The 22,860-nt window shown below is 41.0% G+C and overlaps 1 protein-coding gene across 4 annotated transcripts in view; it reads left to right on the forward strand.

The window, feature by feature from the left end:
* sox6 (SRY-box transcription factor 6) overlaps positions 1–22,860 on the forward strand; it is a 126,623-nt gene that overhangs the window by 51,633 nt on the left and 52,130 nt on the right. For all 4 annotated transcript variants that reach the window (XM_026167257.2, XM_026167301.2, XM_026167309.2 and 1 more), the window contains one exon: positions 15,045–15,134. In XM_026167257.2, the coding sequence (XP_026023042.1) occupies positions 15,045–15,134 (90 nt within the window). The remainder of the gene's footprint in view (positions 1–15,044; positions 15,135–22,860) is intronic.

The raw sequence follows: 22,860 nt of genomic DNA on the forward strand, positions 1-22,860 counted from the left end.
TGCTGCTACTGATCTACAGATATGGCGAGACATAAAGGAGTTCCCCGAGCAGGACAGCTTCTGGTTAGGACAAAGTTGGTATTGCTATTACTGCTGAGTTTTACCCTAAGGTATAAAAAAATTCATATGTCCTGCTTCTCGTGGAGTTGATTTTCAGGGCAAGACCGTCAGTGCTCTTGGTAGCGACAGCGGGCATTATGGTAATGAGCCCCAGCTGGTGAAGGCTGGTTGTTGCAGTAATTTAAATGGTCAAGTGCAGCTTGTAATCCAGTGCCTTATGTTGGCGCAGGGAGGAGAGGGTGCTTTAGAGTACCATACAGCTGTTTTAATCTCCTGTTAATAATAGTGACTTGGTCCGCCTCATGTGTTGTGTATCCTCACCACCAAAATAAACTCCCTTGTTGGTAGAAATTAGTTTCTGAGCTGGAGACACGCAGAATACAAGAGTTTCGGTGTGCTGTCCCCAAGCTGCAAGAATTGTGGGAGACTTTTTTCCTGGAGAGCACTTGAGGAAGCCTCAGTGGTGATGATATGTGATTACTGTAAAATGGGGGAGAGGGACTCTGAGAAACTGCCCAAGGAAAATCTCAGAGAAACCTTTGAGAGATCTTAATCGTATGTCTTTGTTTCTGGTCAGAGACACAGTTGGAAATGAAAAGGGCAGGATTAATGTAGTAGAGAACATGCAAGAATGCCATTTGTTGTCTTAATGATGTTACTAATATACTACAAGCAACAGATGAGCTAAATATGTAGCTTATCTACACATGACAACTGTTGTGTCTAATTCTGCTGCTTTGATGTCTGCCTGGCCGGGGTCACTGAGGTCCTCAGAGACTCCTCACCATCTGGTACCATTCTTCTCTGGCCTTCCTTGTCTAGTCAAGATGGCTCATTGTCGTGATGGACTGAAGATAACTCTAGTAACATCAATTGTAGAGGGACAGCAAATGATCTGCGATACACTTCTCACACTACATTGCTCATAGATGGAAAATAAAACCTATATTTTCTAAAACTTTGCTCTGAAAAGCTTCTTTGCCATTTATTGTTGACAGTCTTCAATAGCTGTTTCTGGTTTCCTGGCTATTGGGTTTTTAAGAGGTATTTTTTCTGTACTGCAAGAACCACAAATGACAGCTGGCTGTTAGCGGCAGCTTTCTCAAAGCCTTAACAAAACCTAAAAATACAGTACATGAATTATTGGGGTAGAAATGAAGGTATACAGACAGCCCCTAAAATAACAGATGGTAATTTTTTGACTTCATCCACTCTATGCATGAAAATAATTTCTTTGTTTTCAAACATACAAATAATAAAAAAAAGAGTCACTGTTCAGTATTAGCTATTATTCCTTCATCCCTTCATCTCTGTATATTTGTACCCTTTCACCCTCTCTATCCTTCCACCTTTACTCTCCATTTCTGGTCCTTAAAGTGCTTTAAGTGCTTGTGACTGTGCTAATGAATGAAAATGTCCTCCCAGCAGCGAGCACTGCATTTAGCTGAATAGTCACCTTTGCTGTAAAAGCTCTATCAGGCCCAGTTGCCAGCAGGGCTAACGATTGTGCCCCATGTTTATTTACTAGGTATTGTAAATGCATTATTTATGGATAAGTCTCCAGACAGCACTTGTCAAGAGTTAAAAATGTCAGTATAAAGTATTAGGGTAAAAAGAAAAATAGCCTTGATTATAAAAACCCAAGGTGACCTTGATTTGATTCACATGCAATTAGAGCAGTTTTATATAATGCACTAAAGTATGAATCAATACTGCGCAAGTCAACACAGAAACTCTTGTGTGTACAGTCTTTATGATCGTCCCCAAGACAAGGACGGGTAATTGGGTTTCAGCATCCCGTTTTACCTTTTAGGGATTTTCCAGGCTCACTATCTACTTGTTGAAACCTTGCCAGTCCATCCAAGACTAATATTAAAACACAAGCAGCTTATTTCCATGTATTAGGGCAGTTAAGAAATATTGTTTTTTATTATATTTTATTTTAAATGAAAGCTGAAAGAAAAATCAATATTCTATATATTTTATTTAAAAAAAAAAACCAACCTTTGAGCTTTACTCTGTTTTTACCACTGCTGACTACAAAAGCCATAGTGTTCAGCATCACAATACGCTCGGCTCGGTTCTTAGACTTCTATTCAGTAAACCGTACTGGGAAAAAGGGGTGACCTGAGAATATTTGATAGTGGATAGTTTCACATGTAATCTGCAGCTTTTATCTAAAACATAACAATAACACAAGTGTCAAGACACTGAGATGGACAGATATTCTAAGACTGCAGCCTTTGAAGAACAGTAAGAGTGGATACACTAGGTGCACTAGCAGAACAGCCAACACCTGGAGTCCTTTGACAAAGTCATGGCTAATTAGTTCAGCAAAGGGAAGCCGTACCACCAGCCAAACTGCAACTGCTTTTTATCCTGAGGTGAAAGGAATTAAATATCCTTCTACTAAGAAAAGAGTTCCCCCTACCGAACCTTTGCCGGTGACATAGAGCAGCACAGTGGGGAGTGCCGCTGGAAGGATTGTGTTTGGTCATATGTGCAAACGGTGTGTGGCTCAGTGCCACTACATAGACGTGTCTTCCTCACCTTCTGCCTTTATCACCTCTTCTCTATTTGTAAGTGTAATCCCCCTGGCGAGATTGTGTATTATCACTGTATAATGACTGTGCAGTAGGTTGAGTGTGGGGGGAGCGATCAGCATTGTGTGAGTAGCCCCAGGTCATTATCCTCTATTACAACACGGCGTGTAATGAGATTCAGGGATGGGTGAAAGCTTTGGAAGAGAATAGGATCAGCTCTAAGCCTGTGGTCTGATTAGCACTGATGAACTCTTGACTCTGTTGTAACACTTTCCCCTGTCAGTGTCACAACCTCTTCTGACTCTACATGGAGACTCAACAGCAATTGGCTGCAGATGCTTGACAGCATTAACAGACATTTTTTGATTCCCATTTTCTTTAAATGCAGCATTAAAAGAATTTTTAAAGGTTTTCCTTCTTTCGTGTATATCTATAACCTGTAATATACATTATACCGGCAAAAATACACCTCCCCCAAAAAAACAGACTGCTGCACTTTCTCCCCTCCTCTTTTAGTTCCCGCCCTTCTCCCCTCTCGTCTCATCCCAGCTGCCATGTCATCTGGTTCTGCTTTATCCCACCTAATTAATAGGAATCTTTGTTATAATGATCTGAGCATGAGCCTCTGACTCTATGCATATGCAATGAGGGCTGGAAACCCAGTTGCCTTGGTTGCAGATTTTGAGGCATTCTTCACACATAGCTCAACGCTGCCTTTCGTTGCAGCATCAGCTGGACAATATAAAGCTGGGACCCTCTTGGCGTTAGCATACACAGGTTAAGTAACGATTAGCCAAGAATCTGCATCTCCTCTGTATGCCTTATTTCCACCTTCTGCAAAGTTTTTTTTTCACTGTTGTTAAAATAGTTTAACAAATTCTTTTAAGTTGTCTGTTTGATCAAAGGGTCATTACTTGATAGTTGTGTTTATGCTTACATCCAGTACTGTATGTCAGGGGGAGTGCTTCCTGTATATATGTGCGTGTGTGTGTGTGTGTGTGAAAGTGTGTGTGTGTGTCTGCACTCTGTTGGCCTGTGGTGTGGTGCACCAGCTCAGCGGAGCAGTGCTCTGGTCTGTCACTTTTGTTTGAATAGGTAATGTAGCTCTGTTCAGGCTGAGGAGACATGAGCTGGAATCGCTTGTTAGGACACATGATCAAAAGTGGCTCTCTGCTCTCTGCCAATCAACCCTCTTGTCACCCCGTGAAGCAGACGTTAAATAGATTTTTCGGCTGTTTGCCGCGAGCAGCCTGCCAGCCTGACATGTGAACTTTCACAAAAAAGGGTTACCCTGCCCTTCACTCCTCCCTATTCTTACTTTGCCATCTTCTTCCTTCTTCTCTGGTTTCTGTATTTCCTCCCATCCCATCTCCCCACCCCCCATTTTACTCCTCCGTTCTGTCTTTTTTCAGTGTTTTTTTTCCCCTTCTGTCACCCCTATCTGTCCAGAGCACCTCATTCCCTCCTCCTTCTGTAAATTTTGTCTTCAATCCTTTTTTACCCTCCAGTGACAAAGTTGTTCCTCTGCCAGGTTGAGATCAGAGCCCACTGCTAAATGGAGTGGCTGGGAATAGGCAGCTCAGAGAGCCTGGTCCACTCCTGAATTATGTATTTACTATTTGTTCCAAAACAGAGCCTTCACATAACACAGGCATATCCCCATAGGGCAACGGAGGCCTGTGCAGGTTTCACTTTACACAAGCTAAGATATAGATTTTGTTGCCCCTTTTAAAACGGGAACCCTTTCTGCTGTCTTGGTCATTCAGATGACAAAACAAGCAGCTGCTTCTTCAATGTGCCATTCTTCGCATTCAAGATCACCTTCCCCAGTTCTCATATTCCGATTAGTCAACAGTAGCAACTGCTGTGAAGCATTCCAGGGGCCATCTTCCCGGGTTTCAGCTGTTGAGCATGTCCCCCTGCACCCATGCAGCACAAAACACCCATTGTGATCCTGGCTTACTGGCTGCACAGGAACCCCTTGATAGGAGGAAACGGGTGTCTCTGAGAGACAAATCGCAGCCAGGGTTGCACAGAGGCTTGCTTGTCCTTATATGCTCATACACCCACACGCTGGCTGTAGGTATGCCTCGTCAATTGCATTTTTAACAAACAGTCTAGAAATGCAATCAGTGACATCACAGCTTCTGCGGTAAAGGTCTGGAAGAATTTGAACAAACGCTTCTTGTTAGATTTATCAGTGTGCTGTGTATGAGTGACGTGGTGATAAAATCAGCTGTAGTTTGTGATGGCCTGAATGTTTTATGCGCCGCAAATGTTTTTGTAATAAAGCAGGGATGCTGATACGTAAGAGGACAGGAGTGATTAAAGGTGCTAAATTTGTCCCGGGATCATGAAGCACACAAGCGGGAGATAAAGGCCAGTTTTGCAGGAAAAGGAACATGATAAGGGTCATATATGTGGCAAACTGGAGGAGGATGGGCTGCGGTAATCAGAAATGGAAAGGACAGGGGCTATTCCTCAGTGGGATGTGGGGCAGAGTGAGGGCGTGTGTACCTTGCAGTGTGTGCACATTTGCGTGCGTCTGCAATTGGGTTACACTGGGAAAACTGTGTGCCAGCTAAGTATCGCTGTCCTAGCTATGGTATTCAGCTCCCAAGCATTCTCCACACATAACTTGACAAAGAATTGGTGTCATCTGACCGAGGATCAAAATAGTGTGAGTGTAACTTACACCCTGGGCACCGACGGCCTCTGTTGCCTGCTAATGATTTCAGAGCACATTTCAGACTTGTTCTGTAAGTCAGAAATACGTCAGCCATCCAGCTAAGAGATCCGCCTTGACACAGCCAAACATGACAACTAGTGTATGTGCAACCTATTAACATATTTGCATTGTTTTCTCCCAGGAAAAAAGCAAACGTGAATTTATTAGATCAAACTTTGACGTGCTGCGTACTGAACAAAGAGATTATTTAATCAGCAGCGATGGAACAATCTTTTCCTCCCACACAATGCTGTTTTCTTTCTCCTTGCTCAATAATATTACACGCACAGGGAGATGTAACGAACATGTCAGAACAAATGAACGGAAATTGTTTTTTATTGCATTACAAAGGGTGTTAATGCACAGTCAGCTGACTAATGTCATCACTTTTTAAAAGTACTTTGCCAGCATGTTATAGTCCGTTTGGCTCCGTACCCCATATTAATAAAAGGGAAAAGATACATATTACTTCTATTGTTGCTGCACATTAAGACACTTAGCTCAATGTACCGAGGGGAAATGAATGGAGACTTTCTAGGAGCTGGAATACTTAACCTTTAGAAGCGCTATGGTAACTTCATGATTTCTCCAACTGGCGGTTTGACTGTACATTTTTTTAGTGTATTTTAATTGTTCATCAGTTGATCGGTGTTGATCAGTTGATCTAATTTTTAAAAAGACCTAGAACGTCAGACTTTTTTTTAAAGGAAAAAAGGGGATTTTTGTGGGGTGCAGGCATCTCTTTTTTTCTCAGAGAGCTTAAAACTTAATCTAAAAATAGTGACCTTTGGTCTTACAGTCCAGTAAGCTGTATCTGTACATCCTGAACTCTGGCATCTTCGTAAACAAAGTTGGTTATGTGATTAAATAAACAACTTTAATTGCTATTTGGGGATAAAAAACCCGAACTGAGAAGTGGAAATTAATAATTCCCTCACTGTGAGTTCAGATCGCCTCCAACAACCATATCCACCACCCGCTGCAGCCACCCATCCCCCCCAAACACATTGTTTGCTTAAAGTAAAATGAGCAAGACACACAAAATGACACATTCACAGTGTGTTGTATTATGTATAAAGTAGTATATTACCCAGAACACTTATATAGAGGTTGCTTCTTTTTGAATATCTTTGAAGTGTTTGAGGAGTACCGTGGTTGTTGTCCACTGTCTGTGCAGTGGCAGACACTTGGTTTCCCTGCAAACTGTAACGCATTCATGTGAATCCCATTAGTCTCTTTTTGTCCTTGTATATTCAGACACCCATTAATTTACAAAATCAACACTGAACCGCCATGATCACAGTACTGCACGTGGTCTTCACACATCTATTAATTTAACATAGATGAATAAATGTGAATGTTTTCGGGCATTGATTAGCAGGCAAGTTTATATCTGACAGTTAAATTGCATGGTACCCCCCCCAAAAACTCTCTCCAATGCAAGGTACCCAGTAATTTGATTTTTGTATGAAATTATTATAATTTATTACAGTGTGTGGACCGTAATGATTACCAACATCAAATGGAAATTATAATTTGAAATTTAGTCTACATATTTCTTCTTGTAATGTTCATGTTCCCAAGTGCTGATCCCTTAATCAGCATCGTCTTCGACTCCAAAAGTAAAGTCCACTTTTTCTTTCTAGTAAACCAAACACACTCACACTCAATCACAACTGATTTACTTTTTCCATTTTCCTCCTGTACTCCCTCGCTTTTGTGCCTTTCTGCACTATTGTTATCCTGCTAACAAATAAATGAGCTCATTTTGCAGCAAAGAAATTTTAAGGCATCTTACTTAATAAAAGTATTTTTTTCCTCAAGTCAGAAATTGTGTAAAGAAGGACATTGGATGAATAAATTGTGTTTTATTTTGTTTCATCTTAATAAAACCTCCATTTCACTTTAACCTTGTCTGATTCTTTTACCGTGCCCTATTTGGTCTCTCTTAATTCAATCAAAGCAGCAATTGTTTCTTTCTCTGACGAATTTTAGAGTGCATTGTATTGATAGCGGTGCTCAATAGAATCCCTCTGCTGCCTGAATAGAGACTTTAAAGCAAAGGAGCAGAGAGGAGAGGAAATGAAAAGTTCATTTTGCTATTCAAGCATTTAATGGTCCTAGTTCTTAAAAGTGACCTTGTGGGGTAGAAAGCAGAGCAGCACAGCAGCTCCTTCCAGCTGCACACATGGCATCCATCGGGGGCACAATCACGCACAGTCCCAACACCTCAGGCTCGGACATATGTTGAGTTTTATTTCATTCTTCTGACATTAATCCTATTCACCAGCTGTTCTGCCAGCTGCCACTCTCCGGCTTAAGGGGAGATTGCAGTTTTGGGGGCTCTGAGTACTGGTTTATCTTGGCTCCTCATCTCCTCCTCGCGAAGTTTTGATTATTTTTTTTTCCTTGCCCTACTCCTACTTCCAGGTTCCTTGAGTTGCATACTTGCGTGCAATCTTCCTCTCTCTTTTAACTTCTTTGCTGTTGTTTTTCTCCTCTCTAATTTGTGTAAAAAGAAGGAGGTAAGACTACAATTAACTGAATTTTCTGGCCCCTACCCTGTTTAAGTCCTCCAGTTCTTTTGGTAGTGTTTGTTCAGGCTACTGTATGTAAGATTATTCAGAAGCAGCAACGCCACCGGCCTTCTGCACAGCTCTCCTCCGTGTGTATCAGCCACTTCTCCCCTCTTTTGGTCAAGAAAGGCCACGTATTTGTGAAACCTGCTCACCTCACAGTCACCCAACATCATTTCCGTAGGATTAACCCGGACATGGCCTCAGCCTGTACAGTTATGATTATTGACATATTGGGTCTGGCATATTTCACATTTATGTGCATTGTCTGGAAGCATACTCAAGTGTTCTCAATGTCATTTCTGCTGAAGTACGGCCGGGCAGTCTGCGAGCAAGGGCCGCAATGAATTGATCATTGCTCACTGCTCACTTTAATAATTCAAGCCTGATTGCCACAGAGTGCCGCAGTAAAATGGATTGGGAGAGGTCACATGCTGCTCAGCTCAGGAGGTGAAGCCTCTTGGGGATGGTTAATTCATATATGCTTGATAGACACGTGTCCTATTTAGAGAGGTCATTGTGCTGGGTGTGTGTGTACTGTTTCTTAGAATAGGCAGGTCAACTGTGTGGGATTAACACGCTGGTCAGTGGCGATAAAAAAACAGGGGAAAGGGATGAGTTAGTGTCCAAAACTGCAAGGTAGTAACAGCTTTGGTCTGTGGTTGTCAAAGCATTTCAGCCCACATTTAATTTTGAATCATTCACTTGATAACAGGATGACTATGACTGAAGTGCATTCTGTGGGAACTGCTGTATACTAACACTGCTAATCCATTCCCTGAACTCAGCATCTGCAAAGCGTAAAATGCCAAATTATTGAAAGACCTTAAAGTTATCAAATAAAAAGGAAAGAAAAGACAGCGAGAGAGACTAAAAGCTGACTTTTGCATTGCTACAGCTAAGAAGTAGGGAAAACACGATGGAAAGGAAAAAGGACATAAAACACAGGACATATGCTTTCTTTCCCAACCTCGTCTCGGTTACCCTATGTTATATTTATAGCAACTATTTACATGACCAAATAGGATAGTGTAATAGTGACTAACAGAAATGTTCACCAAGTGGAATAATGATTAGGTGTCAGTTAAAGAAAGCCCACCACGAGGTGCAGGTGCTCCACAATACAGCGCCATGTCTCAAGGAGCCGGACCTTTTTATTTACGCATGCCGGCACTCGTAATTACATATAAAAAGACAGAATTATTCAACAGAACCAACGAGTATTCTGGAAATGGTAGAGGTTATTACAACTGTTGACAACGAGGAAAGGTAATTGCCTGAAAATGAGCGACAACGCAGTGTTGTGCTCAGAATGCACCCCTCCTCCCGATCCCCCCTCCCCAGCCACTCACCACCACCACCCACCCCAGCTCCCTCTTTAGCGTTTGCATTGTGCAGCATCACCCGGGTGTGTAACCTATTGCGTTCCGATTGCTCCCTTGCAATTAGTGCCCTTTTTGTCCTCACTTCAATAACGGCATGATTATGGAGACTTCAGGAGTATTTGCAGCATCCAACAGCTGTTGTCTCAGGGACTACCGGCTGAATGACAAAAACATGTTTTCTCTCTGCATTTCACTTCCCTGGCTGCCTCTTGTAATTATTATGTTTTATTTGGTTTGATGATGGGGTCTTGTTTTTAGTGTGTCTGTGATTAAGATATTCAAAGGATTCCTTGGAGTGTGTCACAGTCATTTTCATTTTTATCAATCTCGACTTTTGATTTGTTTTCCGTGCAGTGCGGAGTGGATGGGAAATTAGACGTTAGCTTATCATTGTCTGACTGAGATTCTGGCAGCTTTATTTCTGAGACAGAATCTATGCCTGAATCAAAGGATTATACTGTGTCTAACACTAAAAGTAGGAATGTAACAAATGTGACAGCCTTTTTTAAGCTGTTTAAATGCTTCCAGTTTTTTTTTCTTTTTTAAGAATTTGCCCAGATATTTTTTGCATGTGCAATCATACGATAAAGTCGACACAATGAAGTAAATCAAATGTGCTAATATCATCATAATCATTTATGGATAATTTATGGCTCTATAATCCTCTGTAAAATAACAGTGATTTGTGTAATTTTAAATCAAAACATTAGTGGATATTCCTCACCCCACTGCTTTATTGGACCTTTGAACTTTATGGGATGCCTAGAAAGCACCAATCATCACTAGGTTACAATTATGGTATAGTTTTATGTGAAATTTACTTTTGACTCACTCTTTTTTTTTTAAACTTGTCAGTTTTGTTTAAGTGAGGATGGATGGATGGATGGATGCATGGATGGACGAATTGATAGGTGGAATTTGACTATAATTGGATTAAGCCAAATTGTATAAAACCTACTCGTTTTCCTCTGTCCATCCACCCCTCACTGCAAATGCTAAATTGTTTCCCTATTTGCCTCACTGTCTCATCCTCTCCATTGTGGGGAGGACATTATTTATACGGTCAGTGTCAGCTGATCATTGATTTGGTAATTACACGTTTCCCCTTGAGGCTGAGACAACTGATATACAAGGCCAATGCTAAAGGGGAGGTCCTCCTAGTTTCTTATCCATGACTTATAGCTAATTTGACCCTCCTAGATAGCCCTCTCTACTCTGCCAACAGCTTTTCAACACAACAAACACTCAAACACAAGTATCATCTTTCTCCCAGGAGAATGGAGCTCACAGAGCAGCTCAAACTGTGGTGGCAGGCAGTTGAAACCTTTTCATTGCTGACAACACAGAGTAATAAAACACCCATCACTTCATGTTGTAACAAACCATTCTTGTGCTTTGAGGTATCCGTGGTCTTTTGAAACATGACGACGTGTTTTCTTGCATCAAAAACTTTACTATATTCAACTTTTTAGGGATTGTAAAGGATAATATTTAAAAAAAAAAAAAAAAAAAAACTGAGATGGGCTTTTTTTTAACCCAAGCTGTGGTGGAGTACTCACTTTAATATACACAGTGTACTCCATAGCTCCATATTACGGAGCCCCGCAGGGTACATGGGAGAAAAAAAAATTAAGACGGACTTTTGCGAGATCTCGCAAAACTTTTGCGAGATCTCGCAAAACTAACTCGGGATCTTGCAAAACTTTTGCGAGATCTCGAAAAACTAACTCGGGATCTCGCAAAACTTTTGCGAGATCTCACAAAACAAACTCGGGATCTCGCAAAACTTTTAGCCGCATTCTTCGGACGCCAGCCCGAAGCCGACCGGGAGGTCGAGGCACGATGTGCCGGGAAAGCAGTGTTCCTCCCAGCTGTAGTAGGTCTCGACCTCCCGTTAGCTTCGAGCTAATGGGAAGAATGCGGCTAAAAGTTTTGCGAGATCTCGCAAAAGTTTTGCGAGATCCCGAGTTAGTTTTGCGAGATCTCGCAAAAGTTTTGCGAGATCCCGAGTTAGTTTTGCGAGATCTCGCAAAAGTCCGTCTTGATTTTTTTTTCTCCCATGTCCCCTGCGGGGCTCCGTACCATATCATTCATTTTTAAGATCTAGTTTATTGCTGTCCAATTTAATTCCAGTGTGACAGGATCTGATGTGTTTGTGACTGCATTTTTTTAGTCGGTTTGATGTACCACTTGGTAACTTGACTTTTTCTGTCTACAGCAGCAATAAAAAGATTAATTAGCAAAAATTTTCTTCTGTCTTCTCTTTTTCCAAATCTGAGAAAAAACAAAACAAATTTGGGATTGGTCTCTTTTTCCTTAAAAGAGTGGAGAAAGTGCTGAAAGAGAGGTCGAAATACGTCAGGGAAAGACAGACAAATAGCAGGAATATCAGTATTTTTCTTCAAGACTGTCAGGGAGTCAGTCGGTATCAGGACAGATAGTAGTAACCTGTCTTTTAGCTTCTGTGGTTTATACTGAACATGATATTCTGGAACCACTGACTGCCAGGTGCTGAAAGCTTTGTTTATGTCACATATCATCCTAGAAACATTCTTCTGTTAAGATTTATGGGGATCATTAAGGTTTGTTTTTAATACAGTTTAAAAAAATGTAGCCTAATCTATCCCAATCATCGCAGCTCTGTGTGTCTCAATCCCTGTGCCTGTTCAGCCACATCAATAAGATCACACAATGCTTGCATAGAAGAGCTGTATAGTAGAGATGACACCCCTGATAGTAGCTAAACATATTGAATTTGGCAGTGTTAATGACTATTCGCTTTCTTCTGCGTGCCATTTTGGCAAAATAAAATTGGGAAAGAGTTCAGGGCATTTTTCCAGCTATATAGCACCAGCCCCAGACAATGAGACCCAGACAGGCTTAGTAGTCAAGAAACCATTCCCCTCTCACTGGGAACACATCTTGGACACACACACTCCAGTAGTTTTGTCTTGTATGTTGCTATCTGTGCTAGCTGCAGAGCGGTGGGGGCCTGTGCCAAGGGTCCATAGGGACCACTGGAATCGCTGGGGCTGGAGGAAGTTGGTCTGGGTCCAGTGGGGCGATCTGGGCTTGGTGACAAGCCAAGCTGTCTACTGCAGGGACGCTGGGAAAATGTAAATAAGAGCCTGATAAGGGCTATTGTTTTCATTCCATTCTCATCCCAGCTGAATGGCCTGCTCCCCAGCCACAGAGCATTTTATCTCAAGAGGGGGAGAGAAAAAATGGATGGGGTGGGGGTGGGTGAGAGATTTAAGAGCCCCCATAGGAAAATAAAAATAAACTCGCTGGACTCTTCTCTTGTTTAAGCTAATTCCCTAGTATGTTATGTCCTACTTTGAAAGGACAAGAGCAGCAAAGTCTTCCAAACACGAAAAACTTCACAAGTTTACCACTTTTCCTTTCAGAACATCTGAGTATGTATTTAAAAAAAGCAATCAGGAGTTAAGCGTGAATCTTGTATTACAAATAATCTGTTATTTTATGGTGAATACACTGTGTATCAATTTTGACACCCTGTCATAAGCTGACAGTAATTAGTATGTTGATGGTAACCAGTGTTTTCATTGGCATTTATAATTTCTCCTGGGAAAACAGAAAGACATTTTAGAAACTGAAGTAGCATTCCTCGGATTAATCTAAATTCTTCAGGAAAATAGGCCGTGGACGGGTGCTTTGAAAAAAGCCAGACATCTGACTCATTTACTGCTTTCCTCGAGCACGCCTGCGCAAAAAGTTTTTCTTCTTTTACCAAATCCATTTTTGGTTGCCTGTTTTGTTCACACTTTGAACACTGAAAGGTGTTTGAGAGTTATTTTATGGACTAATCCAGGTCATTATTCACCTTTACCAGGTGGAAGGTAGGGAGGACAGCAGTGCATTCCAGCTGTAGTTTCTCCTGTTGGAGGACTTGGCAGGTCGTGTCTGGCCCGGCAGAGGGGATAGAGAAGTAAGGGAGCGGCAGCTCTCCTGGGAGGGAGGTGGAAGGGAGGGGGAGGACTGGAGTAGAATGGAAGCTGGCACCACATTATCTCCAACTGTTGGTGCATTCCTTAATGATCAAGTGCTGGAGAAGCATCTGTGATGAAAGTGAGTGTGTTTGTGTGTGTGTGTGAGAGAGAAAGAGAGCGAGAGAGCATATGTTTGCTTATTAGCATATGTTCGACGTGTTTGTTTAATTCCCCTTTTTACCATTTTTTGAAATATGTCTGTGCTTCAGGGGGAAAATGTCAAGCGCTGGTGTTGCTGTGTCTGACAGGAGATTATGATTTGAAGGGAGTTTGTTGTTCTGGGAGAGGAAGCCCTCTCACCCAGGGGTGAGAAGCAGGGAAGAAAAGCTGAGCTCCGCTACTCCCCCTGCCCTTAACACCCTGTTTTAAGATCTGTGATCTTTGTGCCACGCAGGGAGTTAACACACACAAACACACACAAAACACATAGGCTTTTCTGACTCCCTCTCTTAGGGTCAAGGGCACAAACTGTGAGTTGGGAATTGGAAAGTCAATAAAGCAGAAGTAATGTTATAATGACCCCGAGCTGAAGATGTCCTGTCGACCCCCATCACATTGGAGGAAGTGGCCAATCAAACAAAATGGTGACTCTGCTTGATCTCGCTGAAAGCCACCCTTAAACAAGGCCACAACAACTACTGACCCCCTGTTACTCCCAGATCCTCTGAACTCAGTGTGTTTGTCAGAAGGAGCAACAGTGTTTGGTTTGTGGAAGCGGGCGAGAGATGATACAGAAGGATAAAAGGAAGCAACATTTGTATACATCCTCAACTGTATAAATCTCCTCTGATCCCAAGGATGATAGTGGTAAAACTGGAAGAATCCAGATGTTTCACGTGACAGGGCTTTCTCAGTCTTCACTCCTCCTCCGTTGCATTATGTAAAACAAAAAACCATAAATTCTGCCCGTGTGTTGCCAGAAGTATGTTTGTGAATGATCCACTGTTATATGCTTGTAAGACTATTCATTATGGAGTTCCGCAGCTTTGCAGCTTTAAATGTTGCTCCATATTAATTATACAATTTGCAAAAATCTATCTATAAATGCAATCTCTATAAAACTTATTTTAATTATAAGTCAGTAAAATTTATTTTCATATTTCACTCAAAATACTCAAAGAATTGCACCGAGGCTGCGGCTTTAAAAGGCATAATTCAATAGGACTGGATGTGTTGCTCTGGTTCAGATTAGAGGCAGGCTCAGAGTGGAGGGTTGCTCTACTGTTGTTTGATGGGAACAGGCTGAACCCGAAGCACCGCAGAGATGGTGGAGGCCTAGGTCAGCCAGCCCAGTATGTTCTTTATCAGCTACACCAGCGACAGCATGGCAGATTGCAGCCATTCCTTCTCTGATTCATTGTCTGCTGGACAAATGTTAATTGTTTTCATCATTGGCAGCTATGTGAACGTTTGGACGTACCCAGTCTAACTCTTTGCCTCCCGTTTAATGTGTGTCTCTGCCCTTATGGTAGTCCCACAATGCCTGCTTCCCTTCTCACTCCACCCCTAGCTCATCTCTCAGCTGTCGGACGGAGTCTCTTTTTAATGTTTCCCGCGCAATGCCATCAAATAAAACACCTCTCTTTCGTCTGATTCACCATCTTTTCATTTAAGTATATGGATTTATGACATCTACAAAATTATGAAAAGCGAAACTATATACTTTGCACAATATTACATACATAAAAACGTCAAATATTACAAATGGCTTTAAATTTCCCTTCTAATTTTTCTTTTTTTAGAATCCTCGTGCATGGAGAAACTTCTTTCTAAAGACTGGAAAGAGAAGATGGAGAGGCTCAACACAAGTGAACTGCTGGCAGAAGTAAAAGGTATGAATAGAAGTACCCCGTGAGTTCCTCATTCCTATCAGACTTACATAGTATATGTGCTGTTTAATATCAGAAAAAGCCTTGTACTTTGAAATGAAACAAAGGCCTTTGGCTGCCCTCCTCATTCATTTCTCTCCTCCCTTATCTTTTGTTGGAATGCCCAACTCTGTCCAAAGTGCTTTTCTTCAAAATTCCAGCCCATTTAGCCTCAGTCGAAGGCTCTCTTTGCTTGTCAGCAGTTTATTGTTGTTGTCCCTTCAGACGGCCCTGAGCCTCGCTGCTCTGCTCTGGCACATGCGGTGCGTTCATGCTGCTCTGGTAATTGTTGAACCCAAAGTGTGCTTGATGTAAACAGACCACGGCTGAGCTGAAAGGGGAGAAGCGGCTTGGAGAGGAGAGGGTGCGGAGACGCGCAGAGTCGTCTCCTCGGTGAGCTTGCGTTTGAGTGGAATGCCTTGACGCTGACAGTGAACGCCCCGTGCAGCCTATCGAGAGCACCACAGCAAAGAGCAACTCAGCACTCCCCCAAAATCTCTGTTTATGACAGCGTGAAGGTGGGCTGAGGATGGGCAGGGCAGCTGCTCAGTCCTTAGCACTGACTGTTACAGCGAGCTGCTGTGTTTATACAGCACAGGGAAGCACAATACCAGCTGGCTGCTGACACTGGGCTGCCAGTGGCTCCCAGTAAATCCCTTCAACTAAGAACTTCTAGCGGCTTGCTTTAATTTCTTGGAAACCCTTTAGATAATATTATATCAGTGCACCTAGCGTTTTAATTAACATTTCATGGAAACAATTCACAAACAAGGGGGCCGTAGTTTATTAAGGTACAGGTTATATTGATAATTTGCTTAATTGTTTCTTTTCATAAAACATAAATGGGAAATATCAGAAGCGTTCAACTTTAATGATTAATTTAAATTTCTCCACCTGCACAGAAAGGTTAAAAAAAGCAGATGAATGTTCTAATAAGTATATTCATTAGCAATAACCTTAATGAAGTGATGGATAAATCGTTGCTTGCTAAACTCGATTCATTGTACCTGTGCTAGTACACTGTGTGTCAGTGGAGATCAAAGTGCATGGGGTAAAATGTTTAAAATTATTTAGCCTTTTGAAAGCTGGTCTGTTAAATTACAGGCAGGGCATTTTTTCTGTTTGATGAATGGGAAAAGGAAGGTTACTTGGTGGTCTGTAAACAGGTAGGGAGCCTGATAATAAACATTATGGCCTCTGTCTGTTGATGAGTTATGGAGACAGTCTTTACACCACAGTTACAAATATAAATGCTTCTCCTATCACAGAGGCAGCCTTAGATTTTTAATTAGCATGCCATTTCATATGACTGTAGACATTTCAAAGGGCTGCTTTGTGCTCACCCTTACAAATGTCTCTCTCTCTGCGTTTGATGTCTGCCTGATGTAAATACGGGCAATTAAAAAGAGGCCCAGGGTTGGAGATGCACAAGGTCCACCTAATTAAAACACAAACAAAGGTACCAAGCAGAAAACACCTTATGATTAAGATCTAAAGTGTTATGATGAATCAGAGGTCCCATTAATTGTTAGGTTAAAATCAGTACAAAAGGCAAACATATCTGTAGGTTATAAATGAATGAAAGGCTGCGGAGAAAAAAAGCTTTACATGCAGATAAAGGCTACAGTACCTAGTAGCAGAGTGGCCTTGCATATTCTGTGCAGATCGCTTACTTATTCCTCCGCAAATTATACCAAACGCCTTGTAGGCTCTCTTTTGACATTGTTCCATTGGAGCCTTGAAAGAGAAGCCATTGTTATTGCAGAGGCAAGTGGTGGAATCTGACTGGTGAGGAAATGATTTTGTCTTGTTCTTAGGAAAGAGATAAAAAAACAATAGGTGTGAGAGAATTTGACCTGAGGCTTTGCCCGTGAAAATAAAGACATTCTTTTGCAGCAGTTGTGTTCAAACATGCCCCGAATACTTTATCCTTTTGAGCCGAACACGCATGTACAGTCAACAAACAAAACAACTGCATCAACAACATCAGAGATTTTTCTTTTCAAGGTCCGCAAACCCAACCAACCATTTTCCCCTTACAAATGACAGATGTATAATTACAGCCTATTGTAATGCGCGTGTTTCATACATATTGTGCTGTTTTGAGGTAAAGGCATGTTTTCTAGTGTTTTAGTGTAAGTCGAAAGTGGCGTAATCCAGTGGAGGCAATGTGCTTAACCCAGACATACAGAGGGGTGTTATTAAGGGTTAATGATTTCAAATCTCCATCTGGCTTTTCTTGTACGCCGTCAGGGCTTAGCATCAGCACGGGGAGGCGAAAAGGAGAGCTTGTGAAGGAGCATTAGTGGCGGATTTCTTTTCACCAGTCAATTCCAGGGCTAACTGTTTGTTTTCATACCTGAGCTTAGCTGTCAATCTGCAGGAACGATGAAATCTCCTGAACAAAACCACAGAGCAAGAAAGGGAGGCTAGCTGGAAAGGCTCCAAACCACACAAAGTAACAGATAATAAGAGGCAAGGTGGAAAGAGTGCACAAGAAAGAAGTACACAGATAAAAAGATTTCAGCTGAGGAAACTTGGACAGTTGACATTTATAATTATATATCTCAGAGAGATCTGTTATATGATCACAAGTGACTGATAATAACCATTCATTATGCACATATATACATACACATATATGCTTATATGCCTTTTGGCTTGCTCTGTGCAGGGTCTTTGAGCTTCATACTCAACAGAGCTATTTAAGTTTCCCTGCTGAGTGGTAGTTTACTGGCCCCCCGATGGGGGCATAAGAAAAAAAAAAAGAAGAGAAAAAAGAAGAAGCACACACACAAACTGCTCAAGCATTTACTCAAACTGGAGGAAAATATGTAGTTACTAAATTGGAACACAAGCTGTATTCATTCCGCTGGAATCTGCTAAAAAAGAAAGACAGAAAAAAGCTTAACGCTGTACACTAGCGTTGAAATGGCAGCTTGAATTCTGAAGCAGAAAAATCAGGGCTCTTGCACTGTCACAATCAATTTGAGAATGGTGTCTACGTGACAGTGGTCGGGTGCAAACATACAGTCCTGTGGCAGGCAGATAAGTGGAAGCTCTTTAGGAGGAGAACAGAGGGCAGGGCAGGAGGCAGCTGAGACTGATTTGATGCTGGCCCTACCTGTGCTGGCTATACTCCTGCACAAGCAGAAAGGGGTCCACAGTGAGAGCACAGAGCCCAGATTGTTTAGTACTGTGGGTTTGTTGCAAAACATGTTTGTGCACTTTTAAAAAAATGTCTTAATGACCTCTATAAAGTGCGGTTTTGATACTACTGGACACAACTGCATATTTGTGCAACATTCCCCATCAAAAGTGAGCTTATGTAGCGTTAGAAAGGAGAAGGAAGACATTAATTTTGAGGGTATTTCAAAAGGTTTGTGTATTTTATATAATATGTCTATTACACCCAACATACAAACCGTTCACACAAATAGCACAAAACGTTATCTGTCCAGTTGCTCCAGTCAAAAATGCCTCAGTTAGCATTTTCTCCACAACACTTCAGTCAACTGTTTGCCCTGTGCACTCAGGTGAAATATGAGCCACAGTAAATCATTATTCCTGAGGCCACATTTGCCAGATGAATGCATGTGAGTGTTGGACTGTGTGTTTTTCTCCTCTAATGAATTGAGGAATTTAGCTTGTGGCAATGGAAGGTAAAAAAGGAAGCGCTGTGCTCGTGTGTGTGTAGTGTATGTTTGTATATACAGGTACAAAAATCTCTGTGTTTTCAATTACATATTTTCCAGTGGTTTGTTCAAGTTGAGTCATTTAACAGTATATCGTTTTATTAATCTTCCTTTCAGTCAGAGAGAATGTAAACCATTGAGAGAGCTGACAAAAACATATCTATGTCATTTTTAAAGGAGCCTCCCCTAAAATATTCATTAGTTTTTCCTGGGCAAAGCAAATTGGATTTTCACAAGCATGTAAAGCCGAATGGCTAAGTTATATGAGGATGTAAGAGAATGCGAATACACCCTTCAGATTTAAAAAGATGCGTATAACAACCAAATTTTAGGAAGGCATAAAAATGGCTAAGACAGGTTTTTGAAATTGTGTTTAAAGTAAAAAAAGTCACATTTTTATAGGCTCCATAAGAAAGTGTTATTTTTAGCTTAATTTCATTTATGGGTAATGCTATCGAGTGCATCAAGTCACTTTCCAGGATTATTTTTGATTCTTTTTTTTTTCTTTTTTTTTTATTATGGAAAGAACATCGGTAATTACACAGGTGTTATTTTGTACTTGTGATTTGGCATTTAAGTATAAAATCAGGCTGGAGTTGGGGACTATCTCAAATCTTCCTTTTATCCTTCTTTGCATGTGCACCAAGCAAGCACTATGGCCTTTTATGTTCAATTTTATGCATTTTGATCTAGTCTATCACCAGTACACTGTTCTGTTTTCGAAAATGTAATGTAACAAATGTGTAAAATTAGCAGTAAAACACTAAAATGTCATTCTAGCCTGAAATGTGATGACTTTTGATGAAAAGTTTAAACGTTTTAAATTGCACGGAGGCTACAAATTTGTGCACATTTGGGCTGTTCTGGATCGAATTTGACTGAAAGGGTGAGAAAGTAAAATGGCACAGGAGCGATCATATGTGGTGCACATAAGGAACAGAGCGCACACAAAGGTCAGAGGGTGTTTTTTTTTCTTTACATAGAGACCTGCTGCACCTGAAAGGTAACAAAATAATCTCAAAATAAATAAAGTAGAATGCATTTGTTCTACACAAACTGAGAAAGACAGAAATCAAAAGATCAGTGAAACGTGCAACTCCCCCCCCCCCCCCCCCCCCAAACAGGGCTTTCTACCTCTGTTTTGAATGCATATGCTAAGTTCCAATAGGCAGTGTTTAAGTGTTAATGAATGCTGAATTAATTATACTAATTATACATTAGATTATTGATTATAAATTGTAGTTATGGTTTTTTTTTTAAGCTTTAGCAATGTGAAGAGTGTTTAATGGCAGTAATGGTTATACATGTGCGTACAATAAAACTTAGCAGTTCCAGTTTTACATTTTCACTTTCAGTAAAATATATTGGAAAAATCCACTTTCCATGCTCTCTGAAGGCATTAATTGTCGATATATATTAATATCATCTATGCATTCTAAATAGATCTGTAGTTCAGACCTGTTGGCTCGCCCATGCTGCAATGGCACGAATAGCATGGCAGTGCAATGGCATTGGTAAATTCTAAAATAAACATTTATGATCCCTGGTTAGATCTGCTGGCTAGATTTGTATTAAAAGCCTGAGAACGCAGCAGGTGCTCTGACCTGTTATATGCTTTGTGAATATGTGTTCTGGGCTCATCTGTCTTTGCTTCCTGTTATCCCTGCTGTTTCAGTCTATCACTTGTGATCTGATAAAAAACCCAGACAAAACACTGGTATTGTTGATACACTTATCCATCAAAGACAGCAGACGGAAAGTCTTTCGAAAGATCTCATTTTGCGCAGTTCAAGGAAACAAGTAGATTCTGCTTTAATTATCAGTTGTATAGGTAAGACGGATGAATAAACGCTCTGTGAAAAGAATGAGATAACATCTAACTCCTAATTCCCTTCCAAGGATTTGTTGACAGTAAGTCATTGCCTTGATCACTGTTTCATATGCTTTAAGTGCTATGTATTAGAAAGACCTTGAAAATTGTGCATTCTTTTTATATTTTAAGGTCACGGGGGTCAGACTTATCATTATAAAGGCCATAAGAGATGAAATGAAGGCTCAGAGACAATCTTTGTTTTTATGTAATGATCTTTGCTACATGCTGCCTTACACAACATCTTGTTGCCAGGATCTGTGGTTTGCTGCACAGTCTTATAGATTCAAAGAAAGTTGCATTCAGTTACTGAAAGAACACAAATAAAGTTGCTGCGTTGAAATTTTTTTTTTTTCTCCAGGGAGAATTTAAGGGTCACCGGCATTTCCCGCGGATTAATATGCTCAGGTTGAGCCTCTATCTTGGCTTTGATGAAGTACCTTGTCCAGTGTCATGGATAGACAGTTAAGTGCTGGAGCTTTTACATTAGCATAATTATACTGAAGAGTGAAGCTTCCTCTATCATCAAAATGTTAGCCTCTATCACTGTTCACCATGAACAGCAGAACCTCAGTAGATGAAGAGTACTTTTATTAATAAGCTCTTCATATGCCAATCAGAATATTTATGTTTAAAAGATGGTGCTGAGACACTTAAATGATTCTGATGCAGTCGCATCAACATTCAAATATACTATATGCAAAAACATAGGTGGCACGTGCAAAATACTATAATACACTTATTATATTCAGACTACTGCAAATTTTAGAGAACATTTGAGTTTTTCATTGTAAAGAAGCCGATATATTCATCCTTATCATATAGGTAAGCTTAGTGGCTGAGGGGCATTTGCTGCCAGTGGATGACGTACTTGTAAGTCATTGCTTATGCTTGTTAATGCGGTTTTATTGGCAAGATTAACGGCTTTTATATCATAGCAGAGGCAGCAAGCCAGGTAAAACAGCTGTTGCTCATATTGTCTTGGTTGTAGGACACGGAGACACATTAACACCATATTAAACACACACAGCCTTGTAGCACTGCTGGACAAGTGCACATACTATTTAAAAGCAAAGGGATACTATAAAACTAGTTCCCGTTACTCTGGCTTTTCTGCCAGTTTTCAACCTAACACATTTTTTTTTTAACAAAGGATAAAATGTTTCAGTTGTATTAAATAACACAAAAGAAAATTTGATTGGAAAAAAACATTGTTAGGTATTGGTAAAAGGACTGTGGACATCCTTTTTTTTCCCTTAAAAATACTAAAGCGCGCACCAATAGATGTCGTCTGCTGCTACTGAGTTAGCTCTTTGTGTTTTCCGCAGAAAGAATGGACAAAGGGTCAGATGACCACAGAGGTCACACACGTGCATTTACTCAGAGACATGTACCTTTTATTGATTGGAGGCACGTGCAACACACATCGGTGCACGCTCGCGTCTACATTCACACGCGCTTTAGGAGAGCGCAGAGTGAGAGAGCGTCTCAGCATGCAAGGCATTCAAGCTATGTGCGGTCTGTGTGCGGATACAGCTTGGTACAATCGTACCATTTAGACAAGGCCCAATTTACTTAGGATGGGTTTGCAGCATATGGAAGCATCCACAATAGCTGTCTGATAGAGAGACAAAGAAATTCCAGTCTTCTGGTGCTAAAAAACTCAATTCAGATCTGGTCATAATGGCTCAGCTGTCTTAACCAAAGGAAGAGAAGAGAATAGGGTGCCTTGTGATTTTCCCCCTTTTTACCCTCACCCTCCTCGTTTTCTTCTTTCTTTTTTTTGTGCCTGAATCTTTTATCTGTGTTATTCACTCGGGACTCTTCAAAGTAACAAGCCTCCTTCTTTTTCCCCGGTACTGGACTTGGAACCCAAATTAGAGACTGCTTGATTAGAGCAGAGAGGAGGGAGCCAAGAGAGAGAGTGAGAGAGAGATGTGGGTATTGGACAAAACAAATCACACCCCTACAAAGTGCCTTTTATCCAAAGACCCCAAGGCTCAAATACCCCCGTCCTTCCCCAAGCAACCATGGCTCTGCTTGTTTTTCTCTTATGATTTATTTAGTCACCCGTTGATGTTTTCTGCCCTACTTTGTGACGTTTAAAGAAGGCAGGAATCTCAAA

This window comes from Astatotilapia calliptera, chromosome 1 (assembly GCF_964374335.1).
Source record: "Astatotilapia calliptera chromosome 1, fAstCal68.1, whole genome shotgun sequence".
NCBI classification, from domain to species: domain Eukaryota; kingdom Metazoa; phylum Chordata; class Actinopteri; order Cichliformes; family Cichlidae; genus Astatotilapia; species Astatotilapia calliptera.